The sequence below is a fragment of the Mustela nigripes genome, unplaced genomic scaffold (assembly GCF_022355385.1).
Source record: "Mustela nigripes isolate SB6536 unplaced genomic scaffold, MUSNIG.SB6536 HiC_scaffold_76, whole genome shotgun sequence".
Taxonomy (NCBI): Eukaryota; Metazoa; Chordata; class Mammalia; order Carnivora; family Mustelidae; genus Mustela; species Mustela nigripes.
Genome location: NW_026739491.1, coordinates 2,873,695 through 2,898,562, shown reverse-complemented (window position 1 = coordinate 2,898,562; position 24,868 = coordinate 2,873,695). Strand labels below are relative to the sequence as shown.

Sequence of the window (24,868 nt, the reverse complement as noted above, 5' to 3'; positions counted from 1 at the left end):
TGCTCTGACCAAGTCTCCCCATTTGCTTGTGGGATCTCTGTACTCCTCCCACCTCCTCTCACCCCACCCACTTCCGTTTCCGGTTCACCAGGAGATCCTCTCCGGAGAGCTAACTGTGACCCTGTGTCCCCACTCTCCACCCTAGGGCGGGCCTGACCATAACTACACCAAGGAGAAGATCAAGATCGTAGAGGGAATCTGCCTTCTGTCTGGGGACGATGCCGAGTGGGAAGACCTCAAGCAACTGCGCAGCTCCCGGGGGGGCCTTCTGCGGGATCACGTGTGCATGAAGACAGACACAGTGTCTATCCAGGCCAGCTCTGGCTCCCTGGATGACACGGAGACGGAGCAGCTGTTGCAGGAAGAGCAATCAGAGTGTAGCAGCGTCCATACTGCGGCCACTCCGGAAAGACGGGGCTCTCTGCCAGACACAGGCTGGAAACACGAACGCAAGCTCTCCTCAGAGAGCCAGGTCTAAAGGCCCATGGTCCCTCCTCTCCCTCCCCGTTCCTTCTCCTCTATGGACTTCCGGTCCTTGTGCTCACTTACACAACAGGCCCCCTTCCTATGTGCTCGTCCTTCTCCTCCACCTCCCACCCCGTAACTGCTCCCGAGCCCTCAACCGGGAGCTGTTTCCACCTGAGTTCGTAACTACCTGTGCGGAAGAAATGACGGTGCGTCCTGAAAATTTAGACCTGGATTTTACCACGAACCTCACCTCTTGCACACTCCATCCTGAGCGCCCCGAAACCAGGCTCGGTAATGATTCTTCATCAGTACAGAGCTCCACCTCCCCTTTCCCTGGTACCCTGCCCCACGAGAACTGATGACCCAACACTTCACTCTCCCCCAGCAGAGCCAGCCTGGCTGCTTCCCTGAGAGAACTTGCCCATCAGGGGCTGGGGCAGGGGTCAAGGGTAAAGAGAGAGATGAAGGAAAGAGGCTGAGAGAGGAAGGAGGAATAAGCCCCGCTGGTCCGGGTGTCTCGGAAGCCTCCAGCCTCAAGTGCATTGGTAATATGAGAAAGCTTTTAGGGGTGGTTGGGCTGCATCTCCTGTCCATTGCTGGCAATGGATATTATTCATGCCCTAAGAGCTACTGGTTTTTTTGTTTTTTGTTTTTCGTTTTTTGTTTTTTCAGCTGCCAGTATTGGTAAAATCTGGGTGTGACTCAAGCTGTTCTTCCTCCTGCTAGAGTGTCTGGAAGCTTCTACCTTCCGATGACAGGGTCTTTATTGCATGGCAGCTGGCTAATATGAATTCCCCCGCTGGTACCACCACTGGCCAGTACCCTTATGTCTTTGACTCTAACTAACCAGGTTGTGAGCAGGGGTTTAAGTAATGTGGGGCCCCGAGCGCTGAGTCTCTGCAAGGTCCAACCAGCGCTGCTTAGACCAAAAGTAGCATATCACCTGAACCTTAATGTCCTGCCACTCTCTCCCCACTCATTCTCTGGGATTCTAAGCATAGAGATCCTGAAACACCTTCCATAGAAGGGCCAAGAGTTTTCATAAACAGGAAGAGAGATTGGGTTTTAGACTTGGAGCACACAGGGCCTCAAGGGAAATATCCATGAGGTTGAAGTTCCTGTGTTCTCTCTCAAGTGCTCAGGGATCTAAGTTAGTGGACTCTAGGGGTTGTGACGTTCCCATTCCAACTCTCTTCCCCACTACGTGATGGGCTTTCCAGGCTGTGATGCCATCACTTGGCTTGTGCTCGTTCACACAAAGAGTGCGTGTCTCCTGCTAGGATCAGTGGATTGGAGATATTTTGTCTGCCCCAGACCTTCTATAGACCCCTTCCTTTCCCCCTCAACTCCCTAATTTGCTTTTTCTGACTTAGCCTTGTGGTGGTAAGGAGAGGGTTACATCAAAACACAAAGTAGGGGGCAAAGAGTAGAAAGGGAGAACAACCAATGAAGCCCTCTCAGCCTAGGGCAGATCCAGATCCTTCCACCCAGGAACTGGAAGCAACAGGAGAGGATGACGGGTTGAGAAGAGAGGGGAGGGCTTCTCGAGGAAGCTTCCCAATTGGAAACATCATCTGTGGTTATTGGTATTGAGAAATCAGCTGCCACATGTGAATGAAAATGGAGAAGAGCAAGGCTTTTCTGGTCAGTTCTGAGGCTGCTAGAGACAGGTGCCAAGCCTTGAGCCCTACTGGTAATAGCCAGCGCAGGCTCTGGGCCCACACACAACAACCCGGCCAGGCCAGCAAGGCTTTGCCAGTACACACACACAGTGGGAAAGGCGAGGTGCCACTCATGGGAGGAAAGGGGGATATTTCACACTTGACAGGGCGGTAAAAAAAGGAGCACTTTGGGTTCTCAGATTCATGATTGAGGATGGGGAGAAAGTAGGAAAGTGGCATTTTCTTGATTGGAAAAGGGGAAGGATCTTATTGCACTTGGGCTGTTCAGAATGTAGAAAAGACATATTTGAAGAAATATCTATTTGAGCACTGATTCACTATGTAAAAAGCAAAACTTCTCTGTCCTAAACTAATGGAAGTAATTCTCCCGCACTCACGTGTAATGGTTTTAACGTTACTCACTGGAGAGATTGGACTTTCTGGAGTTATTTAACCACTATGTTCAGTATTTTAGGACTTTATGATAATTTAATATAAATTTAGCTTTTCTTAATCACCGTGCCTGGCTTGGAGTCATGACTAATCACTGTACCCGCTCTGTCTGGCAGACCCATGCTTTCGAAACCTTCTTGCGACATCACCTATAAGTCACTCAGGGATGTGAGAACAGTGAGGAGCCATAAAAGGTGTGAGGTTCCTGGCTGGAGGTTCAACTCATCTTGAGAAGAGAGGTCAAGACCAGAGTTAATTGGCTTCTGAAATCCTTACTTCCTCTAGAACAGTGATAGTAGATGACAGTTGAGTGCCAACTCTGATTGATTGATAGTGGTTGCCCAAGGTCCTGTTGAGATTCAACAGGGAAGGTGTCATGATTTTTAGTGACATCTCCTTCAGGCACTGGAAAGAAATGTCATGGTTTATATACCGTGTATCTTCTATCTCTGTTCTAGGTCTATGAGGACCTCTTTGTCCCAGAACTTGACTTTGCCTTGCCGTGATAATCACTGGCAAGACTGTCTGATGTAGTAGGAAAAGGACTGGGTCCAAGGAAGGTTCATGACAGGCCCAGATCTGCTACTAGCTTTTTTTGATCTTAGTCAAGTTTCATAATTACTCTGACAATGGATCAAATCAACATTGATTCCTTTTATTTAGTTTTTAATTTTTTTCCTTTTATTTTTAAAAAGCTGCCTTCTCATAATTTATACACTGCCTCTCAAGGCTAGGGCAAGGAGCTAGGGATCCATTCTCTGGTTTTCTGGACATGACACCTCTTCAGTGACAACTGGGAATCATGGAAGTTTCGGGGCCAGATGTGGAATTGTATGCCAAGTCTCCATAGTTGATTTTCTGAACCTCAAGCCTTTTATGGAATAGTGCTTCCTTTCATTCCTTTATCTCTTGCTGAGGGCCAAGCCCTGCCCAAGCCTGACCCACAGAGCTTAGACTTGAGCAACAGCTTACATCCCTACTCTACACCCCCCAACAAAGAAAGAAAGACTGAAGCTTCTCGTATTTAAATAACAATTCTGAGGGTAATTTACAGTGCATAATTCTTCCAACTTGGTGAGGGGTAGGTGTGCTAGAACAGAAACAAGTGTTACAGCTCAAGGACAGCCATCCCCTTACACCATGATTTTTTTTTTTTTTAATTCACACCAGAGAGGAAAAAGGAGGACATTTAAAGCAATGAAATCCAGCCTAAAGCATAAGCCTACGTACTTGTAGAAAGTACCCCCTCCCAAAGGCTCAGGGTGACAGGCCAGACCATGAGCCGTGGCCACCAGAGCTAGGAACTCAGGTAAAACTTTTCAAATGAGAAGAAAAATGAATGCATTGAGCACACACCATTTGCTCAAAAGACTGGGAGATGTTTCTGGAAGGACAAAGTTTGGTGAATGCATTTTGACACCTTGCGATCCCAAACACCAGTAGAATCAGGGATTCAACACTGCCTGAGACTTAGAGATCTACCTAACCTGCGACCGTCCTGTCACTTTAGGGTTAGCAAATGGGAGAGGAAAAGGATGCTGGGCCCAGTGGCCCAGGTCTTCATAAGAAATCTGGAGGTGGGGTGAGGCAGATGAAACTTTAGCAACAGTGTCCAGGACTGAACACCCTGTTTTCAGGTAATGAACATGCTCTGGCTTTTACTTTCCTGATCAGTAAAATGAAAAGGTTGAAGCAGATGATTGCTAAGGTCATTGTTTTTATGTTCTTCTGAGAACTCTTGTGGATGAAACAAGAGTTGAGAATTCCTTGTCTGGTTCTCTGGCTATAAAACCTGATGAGTAGGGAGACAGTTGGCCAAATTATAACAAACTGGACATATTTTTGCAAGGTATATTCCAAATATAGTCTCTGCCCCTCTTTGTGTATTGCATGAACGAATGGCAGAACCTAAGATTAAAAGGTATAGAGAGGTCTCCAAGGCATGAACTGAAGCTTTCACCAAACCTAGTCCTACAGAAAACAAAATGCTGCAGAGGAACTTAGAAAAAGCTTCTAAAGAGCTGAGGATGCACAAGGTTCTAAGTATAAAGCACTGACCTTCAAGAACATAGAGTAAACTTCAGTTATTTCTACTTGTGGACATAATGAAAAATGTAGGTGAGCCCTTTCCTGGGCTAAGAAATAGTCTGAGAGTACGTCTTCTCTTCATACGTGACGGTGACTCAACTGATCCACTTAACGGGATGTGTGTCTGGGGGTGTTTCAGGCAGCCTTTGTTTTGTAACATTCCCTCACTTAGTGCCCATTTATTTTCTCTCTAGATCATTCTCCCATTAAGCAGCTGGCAGAGGCTAAGCAGAGCTCAGCATAGGGAACAGAGTTTTATTTCCACTCAAGGCTCCAGCTCACAATTTTGGACTCCTTAACAGGATGTTAAAACAGATACAGACAGCCTAATTAAGGGTCTGAGTTTAAACCGAAGGCTGAAGTTAGCCCCAAGCTATGCAATCTGCCTATGCCATTTTACAAGACACAAAGAGCCAAGAACTCTCACTTATCTTGTCCTTCTTGGTGGTTTTCCCTCCAGCCCCTAAGAGCTTGTTGACAGCCTGCTAATGAGGTCCCTATCTCTCCCTCTGCCTCCTTCCTCTTTGGTGGAGCCCCATGGTCAGAGTTCTTGGACAGCCTGCCTTTGGGGGGTTGTGGGAAAATGGGCTTTGAGGAAAGGGTTGTTCATTCCTTCATTCAATAACCTATTCAATGCAAACAGTGCAATCTGGGAGAGGCTTCAAGGCCAGTCAAGACACAAAAAGTCACAGCCACTTGAGACCCATGTTAATGTCACCACTGCTATTTCACAGGGAATAATGCACGAGGTACACACACTGAAAGAGGAAAGGGAGTGGATCACTGAAACTGCTCCTCTTAGGCTGCAAATATGAATCCAGGTGCCCTGTTTCTCTCCCAGAATGCAGTTTGTGATTATGATGGGATGAGCTCTGTCTCCACCCTGGCAGGCTTTTCAGAAATGCTCAGCACAGTTATTCAATAGCTCCAATGCTGGCATTTGCAATAATACAGTGTTCACCTTGATCTCTAATGCCTACAAAGGTTTCACTTTCCTCTGAATACCTTCCTTATAAAGAACTACTAGGAGGCCCCTGGGCTAAAGTAAGCAGGTGTCACATAGAAGATATTTGGTGATTACCCTGGATTACAAAAGATGACTGTCCAAACATTTATTGAACACCTACTATGGAGCAAGGTATTATGTTAGATTTCCAAGACAAGACCCTATAGGATCTGCCACTCCCCGCCCTACATTATCTTTCAGACCTCTTCTCCTTCTATCTTCCTACTGCCAACTACTCCACTTCAGCTATATTGGTCCCTGTTTCTCTCTAACCTGAGAGGCATGGTCCCAACTTAGGGTCTTTGCAAATCTGTTCCCCCTAGTTGGCACTTCCTTCCTGTAGAGAAAGAAACTCATGGCTAATTCCTTTGTCTTCAAGTCTTTGCTTAAAGGTAACCTCCTTAGTGAAACCTACTCTGATTGTGCTTTATAAAATTAATGTTTTTCTAACTCTACTTCCCTGTCCTTTTTACCGTGTTTTATTTTTTGTTTTTTTTCCACTGCACATATTGTCTAATAACATACTATATAATTTATTAATGTGTTGAGCATCTATGCTTTTTCACTATAATGTGAGTACCATAAGAGAGGGGTTTGTGTATGTGTGTGTTTGTGTGTGTCTATTTCATGCACTGGTTATCCCAAGTGCCTAGAACAGTCCCTGCACATATTAGGTGCTCAATAAATATTTGTTGAGTGAATGAACAACTACATGAATGGAATCAGACATCCAGTGTCCACCTTTAAATAGGGCTACACATAAACCATATAAGACAAAAGGGATTTGCCATCTCATTCTAAAGCTCTCCAGGATCCAGACTCCATACATCCTTTATTGAACAAATTCCACTTTATCATCATGCTCTCTTTATAAATGTAATTTTCAATTTATTTCCCATAATATTTAAATAAAGTAAACATGCCAATGACCAATGATTAAAGAAAACTATTTCTGTATGTTCCTAACCCATTTCTCAAAGGTTACTGTGACCTTTTTGCTCTGCTTGGTTTCCCCTAACCTATGGATCTTTCCTCATGACCTATCTTTTCACTTTCCACTCCCCCACTCTGTGGTCTCATCCATTGCTACAATTCCATCTTTTCTACACCTGTATCACTTGAATCCTAATCTTTTCTCCAGTTCTCAACCTGAATTTTCTATATCTACTTAGCGGTCTCATTGGTACCTAAAAGTAAACAGGACTAAAACTAAATTTCTTGTCTTCCTCTTAAGAATGTCTTCTCCATACTTTCTACTTCCATCTGGGCAATCACAGTCTCCCAATACCTAGGCTCAAAGCCTGGCATGCTCTTTGGCTTACCTCCCTAAATGGGCCCCACCCTCACCTTTGCAACAAGTTGATTGCCAAATCCTTCACACTTTATTGAATCTGTTCTCAGCATTTCCACTGCTATCACCTCATAGCAGACTCCTAACTGGGCTTCCAACTCTAACCCATTTTAGATAATCACGCTGATCAGTTTTCCTAAAGTGCAATTCTGATTTTGCTGCTCTCTGGTTTAGAAACCTTTCATAGCTCTCCATCACCTACTTAAAGTACAAATTCCTTACCTTGGTATTCAAGACCCTCCTGGAATGTTCTTTCTCTGGCAATTTTGTATCCCACTACTTCCCAACATGTGCCTAAAATCTAAAATCAAACTCATATGTTAAATTCCCTACATATAATGTACTTTCTTGCTTCTGTGCCCTTGCTCCTACTTTTCTCACATGTCAATGGCAAAAAATTCATTTCCCTCTCTACACACTCCCCTTAAATAATTTCTTAAATAATTATTAATTTCTTGAAATTCCAGGAATGTTTTAACCATTTTCAGGCATGCACACAAATGCATATGCATTTATAACCATATACAATAAAGTTATTCCATATATGCTTTTTTGCAACTTGCATTTTTTTTAGTAAAATAAAATTTGCACACTTTTTCTACCCCAGCAGATTAACCACATTCTCTTTAACAGTTCTGTAGTGTCTATTGAGTGGATATACTGTAATTATGTAACAAGTTACCTGTGAATGGACATGTGATTTCTTTTAAAGATTTTTTTTTTTAAATTTGACAGACAAAGATCACAAGTAGGCAGAGAGGCGGGGGGGGGGGGGGGGGGGGGGGTAGGGGGAGCAGGCTCCTTGCCGAGCAGGGAGCCCGGTGCGGGGCTTGATCCCAGGACCCTCAGATCATGACGTGAGCCGAAGCCAGAGGCTATAACCGCTGAGCCGCCCAGGTGCCCCTGGACATGTGATTTCTAAGGTTTGGGGTTTTTTCCCATATCTTAAGAATTGCTGCAGTGAGTATCTTTGGATAATTTTCTTTACATAATTGCATAGATCTGTAGGACAAATTCCTAACAGTGGCATTATTGGGCCAGAAATCATACACATTTTTTAAAAGATTTTATTTTTAAGTAATCACTATACCCAATGTGGGGCTCAAACTCACAGCTCAGAGATTAAGAGTTGTATGCTCTTCTAAGCCAACTAGGTGTCCCACACTTTACATTTTAATAACTGGTAAATCATCCTGAAAATGTGTACCAATTACAATCTTACCAACAGTGAGTTTGAATGTCTGTTTCTCAAAAAATGTTGGCCAACTAACAGTTGTCAAACTTTTTATCTTTGCTAATTTGATAGATTAAAAAATAATCGTTTTACTATTTTTATCCATCCCCTCACCATCTTTTAGTCTGTTGGTAATTATATATGGTTGAAATCCCAGATTACAATTCCATCCCTTTCACAGATCCTCCCTTAGCAAATTTCTTCGTTTGCTAAGCATCTACAGTTTTTCTTTTACCTAGTTCTCTTGCTACTTTGAAAATTAGAACGTACAGATTAGACTGTATGTTTTCCTCTGACCACTGTAGTTTGTACATTCCTTGAAAGTAAGGACATGATCTTATTCATAGAAACATAGAATTTAGAGCTAAACAAGGCTTTTCTTTTTTAAGATTTTATTTTTAAATAATCACTACACCCAAGGGGGGGTTGGAACATACAACCCTGAGATCAAGAAGTGTAAACTCTGTTGACTGAGTCAGCCAGGCGCCACACGACCCCCCCCCCACACCGCCCCTTTTTAAAAAGATTTTATTTTTAGAGCTAAACAAGACTTAGAAATCATATTAAGCAAGCCTGTCGTTTCTATAAATAACAGGAATATTAAGGCCTTTCCTCAGCATTAAATTAGTTATATTAAACCCTCACATTAAGCTTGTAAGAGAAACATTGTTACCCTGTTTTGTGGAAACTAAGCTACAAATGATCTACTGAGAAGAGTGCACTTAGAGGGGGTCCAAGACCAGAATCCAGCATCCTGGCTCCATTCACTGCTCTTTCCACGTTATCCCAGCTGCCTCTCATTTCCCTCACGCACTTAGCTGCACAATCAATATTTGGTGAATGAAATGAGTTTTTAAAAAATTTTGCCAAGTGTTGACAGTAGCTTGAATAGCCAAAATTAAATAAAGGAAACATGCTGGTGGCCAAGGATGCACAGCTCTACACATCTTTCGCCCTTCTTTTCGGGGAGAGGGGGCGGGGAGTGTCGTCGGCAGCTTTTGCTCCAGCGACCCTATCCCCAACGGAGCAGGTAGCTCTGGGTCCGAGGAAGCACGGCTGCGCGCGGCCCCTTTAAAGCCGCAGGCGGCGCGTGCCCACAGTCCTTTCAAATGGACCAATAAACGGGCAATGGGCGGTCCGTCGAGAACCAATAAACAACGAGGACACTGCGGGGTGTGCGGCGGCCCAAGCGGTTTCAAACGGCTTAGAGCAGGCCCCTCGGTTCTGACCCGGCGGAGGTGAGTGGCCGGTGGGTCCGACCCACCCACCGAGGCCCTCGGGTCCAGGCGTCGCGCGCGCCGGAGGGCCTTGAACCCCGGGCGGGGGGCCTCCGTAGACGCGCCCCTCCCTCGCCGCACGAACCCGGCGAGTCTGAGGCGGCTAAGCGGGGCGGAGGCCGGGGGACGCGCGGCTGGGAGGGCGGGGGGCGTGGGCGCTCGTGTGCGGCCGAGCCCGGGATCCGGGTGACCCCAGCGCGCCGCGGCGGGGTGCGGGCGGCAGCGTCGGGGAAATGCTGGCGGCGCAGGGCCGCGCCGGGCGGCTGTGGGTGTTCCGGGGCTGGGGCGGGGGCCCTGCGAGCCGGCCCTGCTGCGGTGCACTCGCGTAATTGTCAAATGAATGAATGAGTGAATAAGAACCTAGGAGGGCTGTCGTGCTTGTGACGGGCCCGGTCATCTCGAAGCGTGACAAGGACTGCGGTACCGGGGCCTGCCCGCGCACCTGTGTCCCTGCCGGCTTGCTGCGGTTTTAATAATTCCGATCATACTGCTCCGCCCTCACGCCTGGCTTTCTTTCTCAAAAGGTGTCAGTAGAGTTCAGGTATCTTTCCAGCTCTGAAGGTTTGGCGGACCTATACAATAGCCACCAGTGTAGGTTAACTTGAGCAGGCCCTGGTACTTTACGGTTCGGTATACCAGATTTTTACTTTTTAGCTCTTACCAACTCTTAGGCTGTTGAGATAGCCACCCTTCAATCGTGGTAACTGCCAGGCAGGATTTAAATGCATCCTGTTTTGTTTCTGGGATAGAAAATGGTGAAAGCGATGTTGCCAGAGTGGCTGCTGTGTGTTAGAAAATATATTCTGTTGATGAATCCTAACAATGAGTTTTTCATTCAGCATCAATAGAGGGTAAAGTGGTTTTTGCAGAACTTGCCCCAAATTTATACTTGGCTCTAATTCTCACAGGGAACGAAGGCATCAAATCTTGGCCCAGAAATGCTGCCTGTCTTATTTTATGCATAATTATAGTAATTGAAAACTCATTTTTAGAGAGGTGAACTCCTTCTTTCTCCATTTTCATCACCCTGAAAAGTCCTTCTTTGACCTAAAGAGCCGATATATTAAGCTAACAGTCTTTTGAAATTTTTAAGAAGTCTAAAAGATTTGGGCTTTTCTTAAGGGACTGGACAGACTGTAATATTGTTTTTTATAAAATTTAATGATATAGAGGTGAAATCAATTTATTTTACTAGCATAAATTAAACTTAGTTGGTCAACCGTGAAGAAAAAATTTTACACAAGTTTTCTAAGTCTCTTCATTGGAGCACTGGCAAGCGAAGTATTCCATAACAATCAGTATACCTTATATTTTATTTTATTACTTTCAATGTTTTGATCATCAGCTTTGAATTATGAACAATAGTATAGCCTACAACTGACAACTCAATTTTAGCAGCAGAGCTTTTTCTTTTTTCTTTTTTTTATTAAAAAAAGATTTTATTATTTATTTCAGAGAGAAGGAGTGAGTGTGAGCCAAGGGTAGGGACAGCGGGAGAGGGAGAAACAGTCTCCTTGCTGTGCAGCAGGAAGCCTTATGTGGGGCTTGATCCCAAGACCCTGAGATGATGACTGAGCCAAAGGCAGACACTTGACCAACTGAGCCACCCAGGCATCCTGTAGCAGTTTTTCAACTGCAATAAATTCGAGTACCTTAATATTATGAATACTGTTCTAGATTTTGGGGAGGCAATTAGAAATAATAAAAACATCTTCAACAAGGCCTTAAGATATTGTTTAAAATCTTGATGTGGAATGAAACTTTATTTGTTTTGAAGTAAAGCCAGACTTTCTTAAGCTTCTTTGACTTAATGGAGTCTCATTCATTCCTTCAACACATGCTGAGATTGATGCCCACTGTGTGTTAAACACTGTTCCAGATTCTGGGAATACACCAGTGAACCAGAAAAAGACAAAGCTCCTGACCTAAGGGAGTTTGACAGTTTTATCTCTCAAACAATTTGCTGTAGCAAATTGTATTTTCTGTAATCCCTCTGGCCTAGCTCTGGTCCTTGAACAAAATAAATACTCAGATACTTTTATTAGCAGTAGCTAACATTTATTGAAGAGTCACTGGCTGCCACATTTTATCTCTTAATCCTCACAGATTTTTACAGATGAGGAAACTGAGTCTTCAAAAGGATATGCCACTTATTCAAGATCCTTACAACTAATAGAATCTGAATTTGAATCCAAGTTAGTCTGTCTCCAGGGTCTTTGCTTTTAACCTGTGGTTGTACAGGAAGCAATGAGATCTGTTATGGAGAATTCAGGACTTTTTTTCTCGGTAGAATACTCCCCCTCCCTTTTTTCTTAATACTTTTAGCAGAGCCAAGAGAAAATAAGAATGAGAGGCATGGTAGTTTTTAGAGGGAAGATGGGGCGGTTCAAAATACATTATTTAATGGACAGCTGTGACTTTGAGGGAGATTGTGTGGTAGCATAAAATTGAGATCTTGATCTAATTACCATTGATGGATTCCTGGTGAGCAGTGTTGGAGTGGTTTGAGATCCTTAAATGACTTTTATGTTTCACTTTATCTCATTCCTATCCAGGTGGTTGCCCTGTTTACATGAGATACCTTGGGCATGTTAAACTTGCTCTTTTGGGCCTTTACATTTGCTGTTCTCTTTGTATACCAGCTCTGCTCAGGTCTCAACTCAAATGTCATCTCCTTAAAGAGGCATTTTCTATGCTTCCAATTAGAATAGCTTTCTTGGGCACTTGTGTGCCTCACTTTACTTTTTTATTCATTTCATAGCATCTATCACTATCTGATAGGTCATTTATTGTTTGGTTATGTATTGTCTGATTTCCTCACAGTAAAAGAAAGCAGAGCACAGATTTTTTTTTTTCTTTCTTCTACCTTTGAGGTTATCTCAATGCTCAAACAATGCTTGGAAAAAAAAAGGTAGTCAAAAAATATTTGTTGAACAAAACTGGTCAAAACTGTCATAGTCTTGGGGCGCCTGGGTGGCTCAGTGGATTAAGCTGCTGCCTTTGGCTCAGGTCATGATCCCAGAGTCCTGGGATCGAGTCCCGCGTTGAGAGGGAGCCTGCTTCCCTCTCTCTCTCTCTCTCTGCCTGCTTCTCTGTCTACTTGTGATTTCTCTCTGTCAAAAAAAAAAAAAAAACACAAAAAAACTGTCCTAGTCTTTTCTGTGTGATAAAGTGATAAAGACAGTAAGTGTATAAAATAAAGCTGGCTGTGTTACTGTGTCTTTGGATGTGAGCCATATCTCAATAGACTAATTTGGGAAGTCTTCAACTAAGAAAACTGGAAAAATGGTACCTTTGTGTCAACTGGGAGGCAAGGTAGATTTGGCTTCCCCACTCCTGCTTTTGTTGTTGTTGTTGTTATTTAGTTTTTAAGATTTTATTTTATTTTGGGGGGGCACCTGGGTGGCTCAGTGGGTTGAGCCTCTGACTTCGGCTCAGGTCATGGTCTCAGGGTCCTAAAATTGGGGCCCACATCGGGCTCTCTGCTCAGCAGGGAGCCTGCTTCCTCTCTCTCTCTGCCTATTTGTGTTCTTTCTCTGTCAAATAAATAATTAAAATCTTTAAAAAAAAAAAAAGATTTTATTTTATTTTTTAAATAGACACCATGCCCAACGTGAGGCTCAAACTCACAACCATGAGATGAATGCTCTACCAACTGAGCTAGGCAGGTGTGCGCCCATGCCCCTCACCATCATTATTTATTTATTTATTTATTTGAGAGAAAAAGAGACGGCAAATGTGTAAGCTCACATCAGAGTGGTGGGGGCAGAGAAAGAATCCTGAGCAGGCTCCCTCGGAGTGTGCTGGGGCCTGCCACAGGGCTGGATCTGGTGATCAAGAGCTGCTGAGCAGAAATCCAAGAGCTGGACGCTTAACCAGCTAAGCCACCCAGGTGCCTCTGTTGTTAATATTATTATTACTATTTTTAAAGATTTTATTTATTTATTTGACAGAGACAGAGATCACAAGTAGGCAGAAAAGGGAGGCAGAGGGGGTAGTGGGAAGCAGGGTTCCCCTAAGCAGAAAGCCCGATGCGGGACTGGATCCCAGGACTCTGGGATCATGACCTGAGCCGAAGGCAGAGGCTTTAACCCACTGAGCCACGCAGGTGGCCCTGTTATTATTATTTTTTTAAATTAAAAAACTTTCTATGGAAGTTTTTAGGAGTATTGGTCAAGTATATTTTAGGGTGCCCCACTATTGGAATTTATCATATATTTTTCTCATGATTACACTGGCGTTATGACTTTTAGGGAGGATGATGGCAGAAAGAAGGTACCAATCATTTTCATCATCTCATATTGAGGATGCGTACTATCGACATGATTTATGATTGTTGATACTGACTTTGATCACTTGGCTGAAGTATTGTTTGTCAGGTTGTTCCTTTATAAAGTTAATCCCCCCCCCCCATTCCATACTGTCCTCTTTGGAAAAAAAGTAACTGTGTTGCCTACATTTAAGGAATGAAGAGTTATGCTCCCTATTCTTTGGGGTAGAGTATCTACTTAACTTACTTGGAATTCTCCTGCATGGAAATTTGTCTCTTTACTCGTGTGTTAATTTAGTCAAGTGTCTACTTATATCAGTATGGTATGAAGGATATCTATTTTATGCTTTGAGTTATATTCCAGTATTTATTTTATTGCTCAAGATTGTTCCAGCTTTGTCCATTGGGAGCTCTTTCAGTTGGTTCCTGTGCCCCTTTAACATACTGACATCAGTGTGTGTGTATGTGTGTGTGTGTGTGTGTTTAATATAATTATTTTTTAACACTCCTTTACTTTCTGGCACTACAAGATGCTCCAGGCTCATCTCGTGTATTTCTTGTCAGGGTGCTAAAATCAGCTATTTCTCCAAGGATCTCTGCTTCCTTTTATTGGAGAACGGTATCAGAAACCAAGATTTGGATACTAAGTATTCTCATTGCTGCTTTCTTTTCTTTTTTCTTTTTTTTAAGATTTTATTTATTTATTTGAGAGAGAGAGAGAGGAGTGGGAGAAACCACATGCTGAGTGAAGGGCAGAGGGAGAAGCAGAATTCCCACTGAGCGGGAAGCGTAGTGCAGGATTTGATCCTGGGACTCCAATCCTGGGACTCTGGGATCCTGACCTGAGCCAAAAGCAGATGCTTAATTTGATCCTGGGACTCCAGGATCCTGATCTGAGCCGAAGGCAGATGCTTAACCAGTTGAGCCACCCAGGCACCCTCACTGCTGCTTTCTTTTAAGCCCTCTCAGCTAACCGAGCGAAGAGTTAGTTTTATACTAACGCTTATGTATAACCTGTCCGTAAATATTTCTGGGTGTAATCATCTGTATAACTATGTTAAGTTAAACATGAGTTCATACTGATAACCTCTAGTTCCAGTCCATTACCACATAGGCTATTCTAGCCTTCTCCCCTTGCTAATCTGTGAATTTACACATCAGCAGTAGAAACCTGGCTCCCACCATCCATTTACTTAATTGTTCAGTTCCAATATGCATGTATAGCAGCATCAGAACGGTAACCCATACTCTCATGGGAAACAACTTTATCCACAGAGTACAGTGCTTAGGTACCTACCATTCCTTGTGCAGTTGTTAATGTCCCTCCTTTTGAGTTTATCTGATTTTTTTGTTTCATTATTAGATAAGAGTTATATGTTTTTGGAAAGAATGCCACAGAATACTGTCATTTTGTATCGGGGATATGTGACTTCAGCATGATATCACTGATGATGTTGATCTTGATCACTTGGTTAAGGTAGTGTTTACCATGTTAATATGTGAGGTTACTATTTTTCCTTTTCTATACTGATTCTTTGGAAGCAAATCACCTAAGTCTAGCCCACCCTCAAAGTGGATGGAGGGCTTAAGTACCACTTAAGAGTATCCACATTTATTATTTGGAATTTTGGAAGGAAGAATTGTCTCTTCTCCCATTAATTTTTTTTATTCAACCATTTACCAATATCAGTGTATCTATTTTGTATATTAGTTATAATTTTGATTCTGGGTTTCTTATTTTTTTGCTGAATTGTTCCAGCTTTGACCATTGGGAGATCTTTCATGTTGGCTCCTGTGTCCCTTTGACATGTCTCCATCCTTTTTTTTTTTTTCTTTTTTAGCATTTCTTTGCTTTCTAGTACATAAGGTGCCCCAGACACATCTTATATTTTCCCTGGCCCAACCCTAGAATCAGCCATTTCTCCAAGGAGCCGTGGTTCCTCCTACTGGACAATGATTTATAGAAACCAAGATTTGGGGGCTCATTGCTGGGGGTGTCTTGCTGGGGGTGTCATTATTTCTAGGCCCTCAGTGGACAGAGCTAAGTTAATTTATGTATGTATGCTAAACCATGTATATACATATACATATAATTGTTTCTGTATCTTTCTGTCTGTACTTTTTTTTTATTATTTTTTTTTCTGTCTGTATATGAAACTAAATGTGAACACATACAGTTCTCTCCAGCTTTCAGAGGAAGCTTAGGTCCCAAACAGATATCTTCTTTGTAACTTGCTTTTTACTGAGATCTTTTTCCCCCAATTAACACTTTTTAAGTGCCACAGAAAGCATTGTTTTCCATGACCTGGTAATAGCAGTAGTTTGACCTGGAATGTGATCTTTGTTTAGATGCATTCAAAGCATAAATTCTGACTCAGCTGGAATAGTTCATATATTTTTGGCATAGATAGGGTATCAGATAAGCCACGGTGACCTCATGTCTCTTGACCTTCTCTCTTCAAACATGATTTTTGCTTCTTTGATCTCTTAATTATATTTTTTAGAGATTTGTTATTAATTAAAGTGCCTTTTAGATCCTGGAAAGATGAGAAAAAAAATTGTGTAGTTTCAAGAATTTCTTGAAATGAAATTCATTTGTTTAATGTGGATGCTTTTGTTTAATGTGTTGTTTTTGTCTTTTCATTCTTAAATCACAAGACTTAAAGTAGCATTTTATGTACCAGGAAATAAACCAAAAAAGGTTTTTCAGCAGCCTAAGTAGGTATCACAGATTTTATTGGCTTCCCTCAAGTAGATCTTTTCTCTTTTAGACAGTTTCAGCTTGCTTGGTTCTTTAAATCAAGAGCTAAAACTTTAAAAAGCAGCACTGTTACAAGCTAACTAAAAATGTTAGCTTGATCAAAAGGAAGGAAGAAAAGCTACAACATGTAAAACGTTAAAATTCAAAAAAGCCATATTGGAAGCATTTAGATTTGGTGCAAGAGTCCCTCATACCTCTGTGGTCATAGTAGATTATCCTGAAAAGTTTAAAATATTATTAGTATACTTTGTTTAAGAAGACTGGGAGGGTTAGATATTTTCTTAGATTTATATGGGGGAAAAAATTGCATAAAATTGTTGTTCCAAGGATCAGCCTCTCCTGTTTGGCCACTTTGGCTGTCTAGAACATCTTATTCCCTAATCAGTTTTTTTTTTTTTTTAATTCACAGTGATTTTTTAAAAATAATCATTTTATATCTTTACCCACTTGTAGTATAAAGTCTCTCATTTGTAGATTTTAAGAATTTTTTTTAGTACTATTATTCCACATTTTTCTTTTGGTCTTTTTTCTTTTAAATGTACATTTAAAAAAAAGCCTCATGTGGGGCGCCTGGGTGGTGCAGTCAGTTAAGCACCCGATTCTTGGTTTTGGCTCACAATGTAGTCTCAGGGTCCTGAGATTGAGTCCAACACTGGGCTCTGTACTCAGCGGGGAGTCTGCTTGGGATTCTCTCTCCCTCTTCCCCTGCCCCTCCCCTCCCACTGGTGCCCCCCCCCAATAAATAAATGATTATTATTTTTTTCATTTTCTTTTCTTTCTTTCTAGTGTTCCAGAATTCATTGTTTATGCACCACACCCAGTGCTCCATGCAATACCTGCCCTCCTTAATACCCACCACCAGGCTTGCCCAATCCTCCACCCCCCTCCCCTCCAAAACCCTCAGTTTGTTTCTCAGAGTCCACAGTCTCTCATGGTTTGTCTCCGTCTCCAATTTCTCCCAACTCATTTGTTTTCTCCATCTCCCAATGTCCTCCATGTTATTCCTGAGATTGAGCCCCACACTGGGCTCTGTGCTCAGAGGGAGGTCTGCTTGGGATTCTCCCTCTTCCTCTGCTCCTCCCCCTCCCACTCATGTCCCCACTCTCTCTCTCTCAAAAATAAATAAATTATTCTTTAAAAAAAAAATTTCATGAGGGGTGCCTGATTGGCTTAGTTGGTAGAGCCTATGCTCTAGATCATGGGATTGTGAGTTTGAGCCCCATGTTGGGTATGGAGATTACTTAAAAATAAAATCTTTTTTTTTTTTTTATAGATTTTATTCTTTTTTTTTTTTTAAAGATTTTATTTATTTATTTGACACAGAGAGAGATCACAAGTAGGCAGAGAGTCAGGCAGAGAGAGAGAGAGGCAGGCTCCCCGCTGAGCAAAGAGCCTGATGTGGGGCTTGATCCCAGGACACTGAGATCATGACCTGAGCCGAAGGCAGCGGCTTAATCCACTGAGCCACCCAGGTGCCCCTAAAAATAAAATCTTTAAACAAACAAACAAAACCTCATGAAAGCCTCCTGGTCTAGAACTAGTATGAGTGCTTCATTTGGGAGTAAAGACCAAATATCATAACAGAAATCTCCACGCAGTAAATAAAGCCACTTTTTACGCTTCTGAGGACTACTTGCTTGTTTTGAGCAATGTTTAGTATGGGAGACTCCTCGAGACAAAATATAAACAGTCCCTTTGAGTTTTACAAAATGGCATTTACTTTTTAATTAATAGTAAATCTGCTTTCTATAGGATACAAAGGAATAGATTATCTGTACTTCCAAAGAGGCAGTTGGTTTTAAACCAGAGGAGACCTTTCTTGGTCCTAAGAGCTCTGTGCTAACTTAGGCCTTCCTTGGACTAGAAGACGGGTTAAAGTTGGAACTGAATCTAAAAACCCTGAATGACTGGCATGGTGCTTATACAACATAATAATGGCAGGTACCATTCTTGAGCATTTGGCATTTGCCAGGTAATCTGTAGTACTCCTTTCTTGCATAAAGTCACTGAGTTTGTATAATGTGGCCCTTTTCAGCCCGTTTGGCCCCTTGAGTTACGATCCTGTTCTTTAATTTGCTTAGCTTTTGGGGGCTTTGACACACAAGCCTGTAACATTCTCTATTTTCTTCACTCATTATGCCTTTGCCTGGCTAATCCCTATTAATTTCCTTTAGTTCTCAGCCTTAATTACGGGCATACCTTAGAGATAATGCAGGTTCAGTTCCAGACCACTGAATAAAGCGAATATCACAATAAAGTGAGTCAAATAATTTTTTTTTGTTTCCTAGTGTATGTAAAAATTATGTTTACAGGACACTGTACTCTGTTAAATGTGCAGTAATGTTATGTCTAAAAAAACAGTGTGCATACCTTAATTAAAGAATATCGTTGGGGGACACCTGTGTGGCTTAGTTGAGCATCTGCCTTCAGCTCAGGTCATGATCTCAGAGTCCTAGGATGGAGCCCTGTGTTGGGTTCTCTGCTCAGAGGGGAGACACGTCTCCTTTTCCCTCTGCCACTCCTCCTGCTTGTGCTCTGTCTCTGTCAAACAAATAAATAAAAATCATATATATATACATTTCAGTGTATGTAATCCTTCTGGTGATAGAAGGTCTTGCCTTGGTGTTGATGGCTGCTAGCTGGTCAAGCTGATGGTTGCTGAAGGTGGAAGTAGCTGTAGCAGTTTGTTAATATAAGACACCAGTGAAGTTTGCGGCATTGTTGGACTCTTCCTTTCACAATTTCTCTGTAATATGTGATACAGTTTGATAGCATTTACCCACGGTAGAACTTCTTTCAAAATTGGAGTCAGCCTCTCAAACACTGATGCTGCCTTTTTTTTTTTTTTTTTAAAGATTTATTTATTTATTTATTTGTGAGAGAGAACTCAAACAGAGGGAGTGGCAGGCAGAGGGAGAAGCAGGCTGCACGCTGAGCAAGGAGCCTGATACATAACTCTGTCCCAGGACCCTGGGATCGTGACCTGAGCTGAAGGCAGATGCTTAAAGACTGAGCCACCCAGGTGCCCCCCCCCCCCATGCTGCTGCTTTAGCTACATGATATTTCAAATCCTGTGTTGTCATTTCAGTAGTCTTCACAGCATCTTCACCAAGAGTAGATTCTTTTTTTTTTTTTAGATTTTATTTATTTATTTGACAGAGATCACAAGCAGGCAGAGAGGCAGGCAGAGAGACAGGAGGAAACAAGCTCCCCGCTGAGCAGAGAGCCCAATGAGGGGCTCGATCCCAGGACCCCGGGATCATGACCTGAGCTGAAGGCAGAGGCTTTAACCCACTGAGCCACCCAGGTGCCCCCCAAGAGTAGATTCTATCTCAAGAAACCACTTTCTTTGCTCATCCATAAGAAATAACTCCTCATCCATTAAAATTTTATCATGAGATTACATCATTTCAGTCACATCTTCAGGCTCCACTTCAGATTCTAGTTCTCTTGCTGTTTCTACTACATCTGCAGTTACTTCCTCCACTGAAGTCTAGACCCTTCAAAGTACTCCACAAGACAAGAGCTGAAATCACCTTCTTCCAAACTCCTGTTAGTGTTGATATTTTGCTCTCTTCCCATGAATCATGAATATTCTTAATGGCATTTAGAGTGGTGAATCCTTTCCAGATCGTTTTCAGTTTACTTTGACCATGTCCATCAGAGGAGTCTATGGCAGTTACAGTCTTATGGAATGTAGTTTATAAAGTAATATTTTTAAAAGTCAGAGTTACTCCTTGGTCTGAGGGCTGCAGAATGGATATTGTGTTCACAGGCATGAAAACAACATTAATCTTGTACATTTCCATCAGAGCTCTTGGGTGGCTAGGTGCATGGTCAGTGAGCAGTAATATTTTGAAGATTTTATTTATTTATCTGACAGAGAGAGAGAGCATAAGTAAGCAGAGGAAGAGAATCAGGGCCCCTGCTGAGCAGAGAGCCTGATGTGGGGCTCAATCCCAGGACCCTGGGATCATGACCAGAGCCAAGGGCAGATGCTTAACTGACTGAGCCACGCAGGCGCCCCTGGGCAGTAATATTTTGAAATGAATCTTTTTTTCTTCCCCCTGAGTAGTAGGTCTCAACGGTGGGCTTAAACTATTCATTAAATGGTTAGAAACAGAAGTGCTATCATCCAGGCTTTGCTGTTCGGTTTGTAAAGCACAGGCAGAGTAGATTTAGCACAATTCTCAGTAGCCCTAGTAGTTTCAGAATGGTAAATATACATTGACTTTAAGTTAAAGTCACCCACTACATTAGCCCCTAACGGTAGAGTCAGCCTGTCCTTTGAAGCCAGGCATTGAGTTCTCCTCTCTAACTATGAAGCCATAGAAGGAAGGCTTCATTCTCATTGGAAATCGATTGTTTAGTGAGGCCCCCTTCATTGGAACCTTAGCTAGATCTTGTGGATAACTTGCTGCAGTTTTCTTTATCAGCACTTGCTGCTTCGCTCTGCACTTTGATGTTAAGGAAGATTACTCTCCTTAAGCCTCATGAACCAGCCTCCTACCTTCAGACTTTGCTGCAGCTTTCCCTCTCTCCTTCATAGAATTAATTGAAGAGACTCAGGGCCTGGCTCTCAATTAGGCTTTGGCTTAAGAGAATGTTGCAGCTGGTTTGATCTTCTCTCCAGACAACTAAAACTTTCTCTGTATCAGCAGTAAGGCTCTTCCCTTTCTTACCATTGCTGCATTCACTAGAGTAGCATTTTTAATTTTTTCCAAGAATTTTTCCGTTGCACTCACAACTTGGCTAACTGGTGTAAGAGATCTAGCTTTTGGCTTATCTTGGCTTTGGACACTAAGCTTAATCATTTCTAGCTTTTGATTTAAAATAAGAAACATGGGACACCTGGCTGGCTCAGTCAGTAGAGCATGCAGCTCTTGATCTCAGGGTTGTGAGTTTGAGCCCCACACTGGGCATAGAGCCTACTTAAGAAATAAATAAGTAAAATATTAAAGTGAGAAACATGCAAGTCTTTATTTCACTTAAACATTTAGAGGTCATTGTAGGGTTGTTAATTGGTCTAACTTAAGTATTGTTGAGTCTTAGAATAGGGAGGCATGAGGAGAGAGAGAGAATAGGGAGGCTTGAAAGGGCAGTTGGTGGGGCAGTCAGAACCCAACAACCTTTATCGATTAAGTTTGCTGTCTAGAATTGGTTTTGGTTCATGGTGCTCCAAAACAATTACAAAAGTGCATCAAAAATCACCAACCAAAAAAAGAAAAAAGATTAGTGATCACGGGTCACCATAACAAATACAATAATAATGAAAAAAAACTGAAGCACTGTAGAATGTCCAAAATGTGACACGGACAAAGTGAGTAAATGCTATTGGGGAATTGGTGCGCATAGACTTGCTTGGTCGAGGGTTGCTACAAATCTTCAATTTGTAAAAACCACATTTTCTGGAATAAAGTGAGGTATGCCTGTTATCAGTTTCTCGGGTAGACCTTCCCTGGCCCCTGAGTCTAGATTAGGTGCCTCTATTACACACAGACAGTAGCTGGCCCCTGGGCTACTATACCGTACAACCCACACTCAGCATGTAGCTGGGTGCCTAAATGAGTAACCTCACATGATTCGACAAGCCAGTGTACTTGTGGGGAAGGGGGGTAATGTGGATATTGGGATTCTTAACATGTATAAGGCAAAATATCATTTAATTTATACATTTAATTGAATTACTTTAGGCAAGTTGCTTAATCTCTGTGCCTCCGTTTCCTTGTCTGTAAAATGGAGATGATAATATCACCAAGTTCAGAGTTATAAGAACGTAAATGAGTCCGTACATGTGAAGTGCCTAAAATAGTGCCTGGCACACTGGGACTGCTCCAGCAGTGTGTATTAAATAGGGAACCACATGAAGATTGTACTTTTAGGACAGATGATGAAACCGAGGCTCAGCTAGTATGTGACAAAGCAAGTTTTTGAGCTCAGATCTATCTCCAGAGCCCAACACGACTGGTGTAGATTGTATTTAATCTTTTTTTTTTTTTTTTAAAGATTTTATTTATCTACTTGACAGACAGAGATCACAAGTAGGCAGAGAGGCAGGCAGAGAGAGAGGGGGAAGCAGGCTCCCTGCTGAGCAGAGAGCCCGACTCAGGGCTCAATCCCAAGACTCTGGGATCATGACCCAAGCTGAAGGCAGAGGTCCAACCCACTGAGCCACCCAGGCACCCCGATTGTATTTAAATCTTGATTGGAGCTCTCTACAATCAGACTTATTGCAAACGACTGTTCTACTGCCATGGCTTTGCCAAAATCAAAGACTCTGAAATTAAAATTACCCTCTTTCAATGAATTTTATAATAAAAAATGGGTAACAAGAAAACAGTGACAAAACTCTTTAAAATTTCAGAATCTATTGTTGAGTGATTTCTCACTTTGAAAAATGGCTTACTTCAGAATTCCATTAAATATATCATATTTTTCTGACATACTTGAAATACACATTCAACATACAAAATTTTATTTATAAATAACTCAAGGAACACATTTATTATATATTTTAGACTTCTATGGTTTGATGAAATGGTGCTATCTTAGGAATTATGTTAGAGTTCGAAGCACTCTGCTAGATGCTGGAGTAATAAATAAGATTCAGTTCCTTCTTTCAGAGGCGATATGGTGGCCAAAAAATGTTCAGAGGGAGAAGTGAGGCTTAGCTTATGGGATGAGTATAAAAAGAACCAGCTTCAGGACTCCAAGCTGGAATTTTAAAGCTTTAGAGCTTTCAAAAGCATTGAAGCTTGTTTTGTTTTTTGTTTTAAAAAGGAATGGCTGAGAAGGCTCCTGGGGACTAAGTTGTTTAAGTGTCCAATTCCTGGGTTTGGCTTAGGTCATGATCTTGGGGTTGTAGGGTCAAGCCCCACACTCAGCATGAAGTCAGCTGTCCTTCTCCCTACCCACTGCTCTGACCCCCACCCTCGCTCGCTTTCTCTTAAATAAATAAATAAATCTTAAAAGGGAAAAAAAAGAATGACTAGGTAGTAAAGTGAAAAAGTCAAAGTTCTTTAGCCAGCTCCTTAGACATACTACTTAGAAATATTTTCTGTGGATCCTTCCAGGAAATTTTATGTTATTTCAAATGTTTACAAAGTTATATTCATTTTCTATGGCTTCTGTAACAAATTACCACAAATTTGGTGGCTTTAAACAACAGAAATTTGCTCTCTTCTGGAAGCCAGAAGTCTGACACAATTTAGGTCAGTCTAATGGGGGCTAAAACCAAGGTAGGGCCATGGTTCTCTAGAGGGTCACAGGGAGAATTCCTTCCTTGCCTCTTCTGGTGGCTGTTGGCATTCCTTAGTTTGTATCACATCGCTTCAGCCTCTTCTGATTTTGCTCTTTTTTGCCTTTATGTGGCCTTCTCTGTGTGTATTAAATTTCCCTCTTCCCCTGTTAGAAGGATACATGTGATTGTGTTTAGGGCCCATTCAGATAACCCAGGATAATCTCCCCATCTCAAGATCCTTAATTTATTTTTTTTTAATATTTTATTTATTTATTTGATAGAGAGATCACAAGTAGGCAGAGAGGCAGGCAGAGAGAGAGGGAAGAAGCAGGCTCCCTGCCAAGCAGAGGGCCCGATGCGGGGCTCGATCCCAGGACCCTGAGATATGACCTGAGCCGAAGGCAGAGGCTTTAACCCACTGAGCCACCCAGGCGCCCCAAGATCCTTAATTTAATCACATCTACAAAAACGCTTTTTCCAAATAAAGTGACATTTATAGGCTCTAGAGATTAAAATCGTCCCTTTGGCACGCCTGGGTGGTTCAGTGGGTTAAGCCTCTGCCTTCGGCTCAGGTCATGATCCCAGGGTCTTGGGATGGAGTCCCGCATCAGGCTCCTTGCTCTGCAGGGAGTCTGCTTCTGTCTCTGCTTCTGCCTGCTTCTGCCCTCACTCTCTCTCTGTGACAAATATATAAATAAATAAAATCTTTAAAAAAATAAAATAAAATCTAGTCCCTTTGGGGGTAGATATCAGCTGAGTACCAGTGTGTACATCCCCCTATATGGTTTTACTAAGCATAAAAATTAGGCTTCGTATACTGTCTTCTGATTTTCTTTTTAAAACTTAGTATTTCTTCCAGTAATATTTAAATATTTACTTTAGTCTTCATCTTTTTTTAAATAGCTACAGAGCACTTAGTTGAATGGAACAATGTCTCACTTTTTTAAAGTTGTAAAAATATACAACACGCAAAACTTACCATTTTTAATTAAGTACATTTTATTTTATTTTATTAATTTTATTTATTTATTTGAGAGATATTGAGAGAGAGCATGAGAG

The 24,868-nt window shown here is 42.1% G+C and overlaps 2 protein-coding genes across 3 annotated transcripts in view; both read left to right on the top strand.

Moving 5' to 3' along the window:
• Positions 1–2,646, top strand: part of LOC132008261 (low-density lipoprotein receptor-related protein 4) — a 50,514-nt gene extending 47,868 nt beyond the window's left edge. The window contains exon 38 of the mRNA XM_059386796.1: positions 146–2,646. Coding sequence (XP_059242779.1) covers positions 146–478 — 333 coding nt within the window. The 3' untranslated portion in view covers positions 479–2,646. The remainder of the gene's footprint in view (positions 1–145) is intronic.
• A 6,767-nt stretch (positions 2,647–9,413) lies between these two features.
• The window catches only part of LOC132008254 (cytoskeleton-associated protein 5), a 106,848-nt gene continuing 91,393 nt past the window's right edge, over positions 9,414–24,868 (top strand). For both annotated transcript variants that reach the window (XM_059386784.1, XM_059386781.1), the window contains exon 1: positions 9,414–9,499. The gene's annotated coding sequence lies outside the window, so the exon portion shown is untranslated. The remainder of the gene's footprint in view (positions 9,500–24,868) is intronic.